The sequence below is a fragment of the Miscanthus floridulus genome, chromosome 18, assembly GCF_019320115.1.
Source record: "Miscanthus floridulus cultivar M001 chromosome 18, ASM1932011v1, whole genome shotgun sequence".
Classification (NCBI taxonomy): domain Eukaryota; kingdom Viridiplantae; phylum Streptophyta; class Magnoliopsida; order Poales; family Poaceae; genus Miscanthus; species Miscanthus floridulus.
Genome location: NC_089597.1, coordinates 43,774,105 through 43,785,043, shown reverse-complemented (window position 1 = coordinate 43,785,043; position 10,939 = coordinate 43,774,105). Strand labels below are relative to the sequence as shown.

Below are 10,939 nucleotides of genomic sequence, written 5' to 3'. Positions count from 1 at the left end.
AAGGTCCTTACTTCCATCGCATTGGAGCACGACCCGGCTATGTTGGTATACACTAACGCCATCATGTTGGCTTATGATCCGTCCGTGATCAGGTCGTTGTTTCTGTCACATTGGAGCATGACCTGCCTTTGTTGGTGTACACTAACACCGCTGTATTGGCTTATGATCCATCCGTGATTAGGTCATTGTTTCCGTCATGTTGTACCACGACTCGCTTATGTGGGTGTACACTAACATCGCCATTTTAACCAATGATCAGGATCACAATCGCCTTGCACAATGACCCAATTGTGTGCAGTGCATGTTCACCATCGCTTTGGCGCCTGACGCGTTTATGTCAAGGTGGACATCACCATCACTTCAACGTATGAACCGTCTGGTCATCAATAATGGTCACCGTCGCATTACAGTACGATTCGGCGGTGATACACTATTGACCCCTGCTGCATGAGACGAATAGTGGTGGTGTTGGCCGTCTGCTTCACCAACGATGAGTGTTACGACGGTGATGATAAAACAGACAACGACCCTTACATCCGACAGTGATAGAATTGCATCCGATTTTCACAATTTATTTACTAATTCAGATGGGCCTTAATAACTTGCTGAACACACACCATATAGATATAATCATTACACACCATTCATCATGTCCACAACAAAGAGTACTTTTTATAATAAGAAGCGACACTAACATAACAACTATGTCAACTCAAGAATTAACACAAGCGGTACCTAGATAGGAGAATAAATGTTCTGCTCCCTATAGACTTGCATAATGAAAACAAGGTAAATGTGCTCCGCTCCTTCAGATTGGCACTCCTACTTGCAAGGCAAACCTTCCTTTAGCTTGGTAGCCAGTGCACCATGGACCCAATCGTTCAAAAGCACTTAGACTCCACAACCTGCACAAAGCAGCAGCATTGATAATATTCAACATATAATTGCTTTAGTTACCAAGGCAAAATTGGACTGTATATAGAATCAAAATAACTCTCTACCTAAAGAAAGAACGGCATATGCAACTTTACTGCTCTCCTACTAACTCCATGAACAAGGGAACATAAAAAAGATAGTGAGGTCCCTTCGGACGTAGCCTCTAGGTAGGTCTACAATACCGCATGACCTGGGCAAGGAGGATAAGAACTTTTCTGAGGTTCATGTCATATGCGATCAGTTTTTTGTCCTCGCCAACAAGGAAAATCAAAATCCATTCCAGGTGAGCTTCAATCACTCTGTAGTTCGCATCGCAAACATTGTAACCAAATTGAATATTGTCCCATCCAAATATCTCTAGCGTGGTCACCGTATGCTTCAGTGTCCAATTATCAGTACCATAGTCTTCTAGGATCCAGAATGAAAGCTGATACTTCCTAAAAATACTAGTAGTACATAAACACAACTGGCCCTGAACTTCATGGATGGAGATTGTTTCACCACATGGCCTACAAATTTTCCTCCATGTCTTTCCCTGCATATCAACAGCAACTATCTAGGACAACTCCAGCCAATGCATAGAACTATTAAGGAACACACTTGTTGAATATGTGCATACAACACCCTCGCACCATTTAGATTCCTTAAACATCTATGTTGCACTCTTATATGTGTAGATGCTCACACCTATGGACTCACCCGCCCTCTTCTTCCCATATTCAATCACATGGAAGTGCGAGGAGACTGTCAGATCGAACCCCAAGCGAGCTGAACCAAAAGAATGGTTGTTATCCGGCAAACCAACATTTGTTAGTCACCGGATTGTAGACAACATAGCAAAACCCAACGCACTAGCATAGGATGAGCCCACAACAGCAATCTGAGATCACAACATCCTCAATGGGGAAGGGCAAGAAGGTCAAGGAGGGGTATTCACCGTTGATGTTGATGAACTTGCATTTGCCTTTCCAGCTACGATAGAAGAATCCGGCGACAATCTGGGGCAGCTCCTTACGGTACTCCGATTCAGAGATGAGGCGGTTCTAGGAGCGACAGACACACTTACAGCTGCACAAGGTATGGGTGGTGAGGCATTGGAGGATGAGGATGAATACATGGTCCATGAGGACGGTCACTTTGTTCCTCTTATTGGGGGCCTCCTCCTCCATCTTTAGTTCTTGACTAGGATCTAGTGGAGCAGGGGCGGCAATGGAAGCGGTTGCGTTGTCGCCTAAATCAGAGAAGGAGTGCCTATGGAGATTGGATCATGACCTCCTTAGTAAATAGATGGAAGCTTGTTTCGTACTCAGATGAGTGAAGAGGGGAATCAAAATCCAAGAAAGATGGAGGGAAGAGCGAAAGAATTACCATTGCCTTTGGATCTTGCGAGATTAGCGGCCACAACGGTGATGAGTAGCAGCCCGATCACTGGTGGATCTATGCGGGCCCTGTCGGTGAGGCATACCGCCGTGGGGTACTAGCTTGTTGGTGGTGAGTGGCGGCTTGCAGCCCGTTGAGTAGGGGCGGTCGCGTAGTTCAGCACTGGGGAGCAAGGAGCGGCGATGAGGAACAAAAGCTTTGGGCGAGGAGAAAGACACAGGGTGGGGAAAGTGCTTTGTAAGCAACCCTTTCAAACGCCACAATGGAAATTGTGCACAACTTTTAAAAAAACTCATGGGCTTGGAAATTGACAAAAGTATTACCAACCAGACCGTATATAGGCGGTGGTGAAGGCTACTAGTGGTGGTGAATGGGTCCTACAAAGATGTTCCAGGAGCCACCGCGCCACTGTCGCCGTGGATGGCGACGACTGCTACCTAGTTGAGGGCATCACTCGTTTTACCTGTTTGTAAACCATCACTCGTTCTACCCGACTATAACTAGAAAAATGTTAGATTAAGGGCCTATTTGGTTTCCACCTGCTAAAGTTTAGAACGAAACTCTCCATTGAGAAGGGGTGTTTCATCCATATTTTATTTTATTCTACACGATATAGCCATCTTGGAAACAACGTAATAAACTCTCCACTGAGACTGTCCTAAGTATGAAATAAACTAGAACTGAGTCTAACATTCAACAATAAATCTTCGATTAATATATTATACCCTACATACAATCTACAGGTCTAGGAATTGAAATATGGTATTCCAACGATCCTCATAACTTGCTTTGCTTTGGATAAGGGTCATTTGCATCTATCTCCTTAATACGTTCAATCAATGATGGATCTAGATGCAACAACATTCTTCCATTTGCAAAGACCTTACAAGTATGGGGGTAACCCATACCCGACTAAATAGGAGAATGGAGATGGGGAACAGTCTCGTGAAACTTCCTCTAACATCCCCCTAGGAGCAGTGAGAGGAAGAGGAGAAGCAGAGCAACGAGGATATCTATTCCCACTTTTGGATTGGATTCGTGAGCCAGAATTGCTCCAGCTCATGAAACCAATCCATATGATGCTTGGGCCCTTGCTCTAGTGAAAGATCCAGAAGATCCATCGGCGCAAGGGCCCTTGCTCCAATGAAAGCTCTCCATGGTTTTGATTCCGCATGTTCTAACCATGGATGGCGATAAGTAGTGGGACTGTACCATGGAGGCGTTCCTCCCTACCTTCACAAAACATCCTCTAACACCCAAGACGAGTGGACATAGCCATGGCCAGGTGATGGTGGAAGCTGATCTTGAAGGCCATCTCCCAGCGATGCTAGATCCGATGGAGGTCTAGGGTAGCCATGGCGACAGGAGACTAGGAGCAACTGAAGGGTTTCTCTGGTTTGTCCGATGGTAAGGGAGGAAGAAGGTTGGCATCGGAGTGTGCTTAAGAGGCTCGCCTTACCTTTGCTTAAATAGCCCCACCTCAAGACATGAGCGGGGAAGGAACCATCAAGATCCGTGACTTGTGCGGTCACCCATGCAGGTCAAGAGCGACGGCTTTGCGAAGATGACGGCAAGTGGAAAACGAGGCGGTTTACATTCACTTGCACATTTCAAACTATCTAAAGGGCAGTCTCAGTGGGACTTTATTTTCATTAAATAGGCTGCGTCTCCCACGCGATCTTAGTGGAGCATGACATGTAGCTGCGCACCACCCAGGACTTCCGCCGGGTGGAGCCCGGATTCCCGGGCCACGCCGGGCAGGCGGAGTGGGCCGAGCTGGTCGGTGACTTCGCCGCCGACGTGGCTGTCGTTGTGGCCGCCGTGAATGTGGAGGACATCCTCTGTGGTGGTGGCCAAGGGCCTTAGGTTGTACCTAGCTAGGGCCTTTTTATAAAGAAATCTTCTCAGCTCGTGTTTCTTGATTTATTTTGTTTTGTGCACTGCCGTCTTGCCGTGCTTGTCGATGATCTGATCGTTCGAATGCCGTAGTCGCACGACCTTGCTTGGGGATTGACCCACAAGGCTTAGCCCAGTGCAACTCCATTTTCATGACCGAAGTGTTGTAGGACAGATCCGGCGGCATCGCGCCCTCCATCGACCTCTTTTCTTTAGGTCGACCTGCCCGAGGGGAATGGCCTGAAGTCTAGGTATGACTCCGTCGAACGGAGCACTCACTACAAGAAAACCGAACATCAACAACCAGATTCTAACGACCACGTCCAATATGTGGTTGTCGGGTGCCATTAGCTAGCTTTCTAGGTCCTCTCGACATTGCCCGACGACCACAATTTTGGTGGTCATTGTCCAGACTTGCCTGTGGTCGCTATTTATATTTTTCTTATACTCCCGCACGATCCATTTTGACGCCGGGGTTTCATTTTTCTACTACGATGCTTTTTCCTGCTCTATTTTCCTAGCTGCTCGGTCACTTTTCACAGAGTCCAGCGGGAGGAGATGAAATAAAAATATAAAAATTTTCACGTTGAAAATATGCTGGATATGAGATCGAACAAGTTAACTGTTGAGTTCTGGTTGGCGACTCAACCACTTGGCTGTGTTCCCTTTTGATTCAACACAAGGAAGTTAATTTGTTTTGTACACCAAGTGTAGAATTTTTTTTGTTTAATAGAAGCTTTGATCTAGTAGTTTCATAAGAATGAAGTAGATCTAAATCATCGATTCCATTCGATTTCAAATATTTATCTATTCATCCCAAAAAGAGTGGCATTGTAGAAAATGACACCTCTATGTTAAAGGTAATGTTTGCTCATGAACACTGCTCATAAGTGGTATTTGTTGGCATACACCACCAACTCGTAAATTTGCCGAACCATATGAAACCATGTTTCTTTACCACCGGACATCCCATCCATTAAACTATTTTATTTTTATGTTCCTGGAGAGAGAAAGACGGGTGAATAGACCATATTACCTCTGATCCATGCAGTCATCTTCCATCTCTTGGCATTACAGGCAGCGACACTTATGAGCAACGTGGCATGGTGACCGGCTTGAGCGTGTCGCGCTTCTCTCTGCATTGCATATACGCACAGAAGTTAACAAAAGGAATCAACCAAACCAAGTCATCGAATTGGATTGGGCGATTCTTGTGCGTGTGACGTGAATCGGCGCACCACACATGTTAGGATTTTGTGGAGCGCCAACACTACGCGCATCCTCCACGTCTTCTTCGCCACCTCGTGGCCGTGGCTCCAGATGTCCCCCACCCTAAACTTTGGCCTCATTGACCTCTGCAACTGCGAGTTCGAGCTCCTCGCACTCGCGCTTACGCACCTCCACGCTATATGCATGCTCGACGTCTCCTTCCACCATGGCAAGGACAACGAATGCGGTGCCAGGCGGCACATTCGGTCTCCCAAGCACACTCTCGTCAGGCAAATCGCCAGGGAGTGAGCGGCATCGTTAGAGAGTGGGATGGGCTCTGAGGGCGCTGTGTGGCCGGCCTAGCCGAATGTGAGTATTAGTTATAGCACAATGTTGTAGATCAGATGGTGTTCTAAGGGACTTTTTTTTACCTTGGGCTACTAGTTAACAAATGCATTGTCAATGTCTTGAGATATTATAAAACACTCATTTATAATATAATATTGTCTTCTCATTGTTTCAAGTTGCAAAATGTCAAGCCGTGCACAATGTCAAATCCCGAGATGATTAAATTCATGCTTACATTATTTTTCATATACTATGATTTATGTATTTGAATATATGAAGTGAGATTTGAACAAAAGAAATTCTATGTGCATATATTTTGTTATATTATGAAAAAACTTTCCACTCATATATTTTGGTCTCCCTCCTTAAAAAATAGTATGTACTTCTTTTTTTTTGCGCTAAAAGAAATGTGGGATGCTGATCCATTCTGTTTTGACGCTAAAAAAATGCGGAATGCATCTCTTCAGTTTTGGCGCAAACTTTATTTTTCTGCAGGTACATATATAAATGAGAAATCTCATATCTGTCAAACCTCTGCCCACCGCCCCACCCGCTCAGCTCTCCAGAGCCTAGCGATCCACAAGGACGGTTTCTATAGCGGCCCGGATCCTAGAGCCGCCGCCTCACCGGCCCCTCTGGCGGCGGTCGTCCTCACCGCCCTTCCGTCCCTGTGCCTCCTGCCGCAGCAGTCCACCGCTTCCCTGCACCTCCTCCTGACGTGGATCCTAGAGCCGCCGCCTCACCGGCCCTTCCTGCAGCGGCCGTCCTTGCCGCCCTTCCGTCCCTGTGCAGTCCCTTCCCTTCTATACTCGTACTACAGTGGCCTCCCCATCGTTTTCCACCGGCGCCTCCTGGGGTCAGTTAGCTTCAATTTCTATCTCCCTAATTTTGTTTCTCTGCATTGATATGATACAAAGCCCTACACCTTAGGATCTGACGCCCCTTTGTTCACCTGAAATTAGCTATACCGATCTGATATTGTGCAATCAACTGAACATGCAGCAGTTGTAGATACAAATTAATTTCATAATTTTGTAATGTAGATGATAGATATCTCTGATATATTATGTTGATAACCATCTTGTTACAGAAATCCAAACTGTAGTTGTGTAGATCCAAACCCTGCATGTTTTGCTTGATTATAGTTCTTTTCTTTTAAGCTGCAGTTGTGTAGAAGAAGGTTATTGTGGACATTGCATCCTGTGGTCCTAAACAAGGCAGTATGTATCCTCTCTTCATTACCTAATTCATTGTTCTACAATTTTTTTTTTGCCTTTTATTAAGCTTTGACAATGATGTAGGCTTAATTGATCTAGACAAAGATGATAGATGGCTCTGTTTTGACTCCATATCTATTCACATTTGCATTTGTTTACTTGCTTTTGCTGTATCAATCTAAGATCATCTAAACAAGCGTACATTTTGATTCAAGGATTCTAACTAAGGCATTTGTGTTAAAAATTCATGGATGCAGGGATTGTAATTGAGGGCACATTTTGATTACTCATAGTTCTTTGTTTTTTTCCTGCAGTTACGAAGGGTGTATGGTGTTCTGGACGACAGTGCATCCTCTGATCCTAAAAAGGCAGTATGTATTTGCTCTTTATTATCAAAACCTCTTTACTGTTAAAATTTGAAAGAACGTGGAATCTGAAACTGCTGCCTGGTGGTTGATTTCCATTCACTCAGGCTGGTAGATACCCTTGTTTTTTTTTCTCGAACACGCAGGAGAACTGCGTATCATTGTATTAATAGAAGAAAAAAGAGTCATACATAGACCCAAACCCCACACACACCCCTTGCCATTACACAGACACTAGATCACCAATTAAGACAGACCAAAAAGACGACCCTACATCAGTCGTTTAGGCTGAACCTCCTGCAGTGAGCATGGAAAGTCCCTTGGCTCCTGCCATGCTCCACCAATGCGCCTCCTCCCTAGCCAAAGCCAGAGCCAAGTTAACATTTGGGGTGATACCCTTGTTTTGACTCTGTCCATATTTATTCTCACAGGTAGTCTTATAGTTATTCATATATACACTATATGGCACCAAGTAAAGCATGGATGGACCTAGTTGATGATCGTATAAGTGATGAATGTTTAGATGGAAACACCTCAAAAAAGATATTTATTTGGCTGGTGTTAAAAAGTTTCTGGACTATGCCTTCGGTAGGACTTGTGGGGATGTTGAAATTAAATGTCCATGTGTCAGATTTGCATTAGTTTTGGAACTTTTGCTAGTTAAGTTAGACAACAACTATTATAATATTCAGTGATTTATTTTTTTCCATAATCTTTCTTCAATTTTCAATGCAATTACAGGTTCAGTGCTTACCACATTGATGTTACTCTTGTACTATCACACCAATTATAAATTAATTGATATGGTTGCTATTTGTGTAGGTCCTCACAATGCAATGGTGCAGGTATGGAAATCTCACACCCGCAGCATTGAAAAGGTCACAATTCATAAGTCATGGATTGCTTCGTCAACAGCAAGTGAAGCGAACATACCCAAACATTAGTAGTGACACAACAATCCACAACAGTCTAAATGAAGACACCAATAATGTTCATACATCAGTCAGAAAAACTACTCAAGTACCAGAAGTAGGTTAAGGATGTTATATATAAGTTATCTCTATTTAACTGAAAGTTCATGACAATGTATGTCTAAGAAATAGTTTACATAACCTGTTGTTCCACTTAACATTGTATTCCTGTAGACGACTCAGAACATGGAGGTGCATCAGATAGGATAGTAAAAGCAAAGAAATCCAAATATGCAAGTCAGCCATGTTCTTCGGATGTTAGCGAAAATTCAGATGATGAAGAAGCAACATATGAATGGCATCAATGGAACATGAAAACAAAGAAGTTCAAATATTAGACTCTGGCATCTTAAATGAGTAGAAAATCTATATCGAACTAATTTTTCATTATTTACAATTAGCACTTATGTGTTGCAGCCACCTTCAGTAGAGATGACTGTAGGGATATTGATCAAGATAGGATGCTTTCTGGAAGGGGCAGAGATGACAACAGGCCTAATGATCAGTACAGGGCACGTGCTACAAGGAGTAGCGATGATCACAGGGCCATTGATCAAGAAAACACGCATGCTGAAAGGAGACGGATTACACAAAGTTCTACATGTTCAATGCAAGATGGTATGGAAAAAATACTCATGTTAAACACTTTGTAGATGAATATTTGTTTTTTGACAATGCATGTTGCGACAAAAATTACCAATCATAGATGAAGAAAAATCATAATGAGGTGCTAATAACATATTCAGGAATAAGAGTTTAGTGCACATGTTACAATACTCATTTACTGATAGATACTCCATTTGAACCATTTGCTTTCAGATGAATTATCAAATAATGACAAAATGGAAACTGAGAAAGTACAAGAGCAGCAGCGACCTGCAGATACATCAAATGGTCTAGACACTAAATCAAGTAAAAAATACTTTTCTTTACCAAAATGAATTTGACTCTTCTTCTGTATATGTTTTAGGTGGCAAAACAGTATAGAAACAGCAAGGCCGTGGAAGAAATAAATGTAAGAAGGTTGCAAAACTAAAGGCATGCGAGAAAATTAAAGTAATGTTCTACAACAATCGGGTTTTATCTAAAACATTCCCAAGACAGTTGGGTAAAATAGTTCGTGATTGTAACACTACTCCAATCAGAGTGAAGAAATGGACTGATATAAGTCCAGCAGCTCAAAAGCACATTTTTTATGCAATTAAGGTACACGCTTCCTTACATATCTAAGTCCTACATACTTAGTTTTTTTCTTCAAGAATCTTGTACTCATATTGAAACATTGGTTGAATATCTATGCAGGACAAGTTTGAAAATGCAAATCTGGACATTGAAATTGATGTATACAAAGCTGAGATCATGGAGCACGCTAGAGATCTATGGAATAATTGGCTTGGGGACTTGAATCGGCAATTTGTTAAGCCAGCAAGGAATATGCAGCAAGCTATTAAGAATTGCCCTAAAGGGATTAAAAAACCTGATTGGGAGTGGCTTGTCAAGGAACATTTCTACAACAAGGATTTCATAGTAAGTTTTAATCTTCTCACATACATAGTGACAACATTGTTGCACATTTTGTACCTGGTGACCATGGTTAGTAAAATTATTTCATGGAACTGTAGGATAAGAGCAAGAGAAACTCCAAAAATAGATCATACTTGAAAATTCTTCATCACAGTGGCAGCAAACCATGTAGACAGATCATATGGGACAATGTATGTATAGTATTCTGCGCTCACTTTTTTCAATTATTACCTCTCGTTACTTGTGTTCTGATGTTCTACTTGTAATAGGGTGGCAAGGAAAATAATCCTCCAACTTTGGATAAATTATTTTCTCTCACTCACATGAAGGATGTCACTTTTGTGGATTCTGAAACCTCTACCAAGCACGTAAGTTTATAGTTGCCTTCGAATTCATTTTGCTGGACATTATTGTAGATTAATGACAATTGTATTTGGAGATATCCGTGTTACACAAGAATAAATACACATGTGATGGTAGAAGCACCTAATTCTAATTGCTTTGTTCACAGGCAGAGATTGAGGTGGAAAGGCTACTGAACCCTTCCCTTTCTAATGTGGAACTTATGGATAAGTGCTTCGAATCAAATAGGCATGACCGTGTTATTGGTTATGGTGGCAGAGTAAAAGCAAGAGACTTACGGAGTCTGGTTGTTACCAAAGCTGAACTGATAGAAAAGCTTACATAGTCTGAACAAGGAAAGAAAGAACTTCAAGAAGATAATAGATCACTTCATGAGGAAAATAGAATGATTACCAATTGTGTTAGCCGAATGGAAGAAGAATAGGCAGAATTAAAGTGTAATATGAGTGCTAGTTTAGCTCATGAATAAAGAGTGATCATCTGTAAGCATCTACACCCAGAAAGATTAATTATTTATACATGATATCTTTAGTCGATTTTATTTGTTTGTTGCTGATATGAAATTTGCATATTGCAGGGAGCAAGATGAAGAGCAACACATTACTAGCATGACCTCACAATTGTTCATGAGAAGACATTTGATGGGTGGATCCCTTCAAGCATAGCTTAGTACTACCTTGTTATTTGTAGGATTGGTCTCATGTCCGCCACTATTAGTTTCATGTTTTGG

At 42.4% G+C, this 10,939-nt stretch overlaps 1 protein-coding gene across 1 annotated transcript; it reads left to right on the top strand.

The window, feature by feature from the left end:
- The first annotated feature begins 9,681 nt into the window (after positions 1-9,681).
- Positions 9,682-10,534, top strand: LOC136522614 (uncharacterized). Its single transcript, XM_066516422.1, has 4 exons — positions 9,682-9,849; positions 9,945-10,037; positions 10,116-10,214; positions 10,358-10,534. Exons 1-4 carry the CDS (start codon positions 9,682-9,684, stop codon positions 10,532-10,534), a joined length of 537 nt encoding a protein of 178 aa, XP_066372519.1.
- Positions 10,535-10,939: the final 405 nt, after the last annotated feature.

What these genes read in the sequence shown, in the direction of transcription:
- LOC136522614 (XM_066516422.1), top strand. Translation starts at nt 9,682, where the DNA reads ATGGAGCACGCTAGAGATCTATGGAATAATTGGCTTGGGGACTTGAAT. An exon ending in TCTACAACAAGGATTTCATA is followed by an intron (nt 9,850 to 9,944) that starts GTAAGTTTTAAT and finishes ATGGAACTGTAG; the next exon opens with GATAAGAGCAAGAGAAACTC. An exon ending in CTGAAACCTCTACCAAGCAC is followed by an intron (nt 10,215 to 10,357) that starts GTAAGTTTATAG and finishes CTTTGTTCACAG; the next exon opens with GCAGAGATTGAGGTGGAAAG.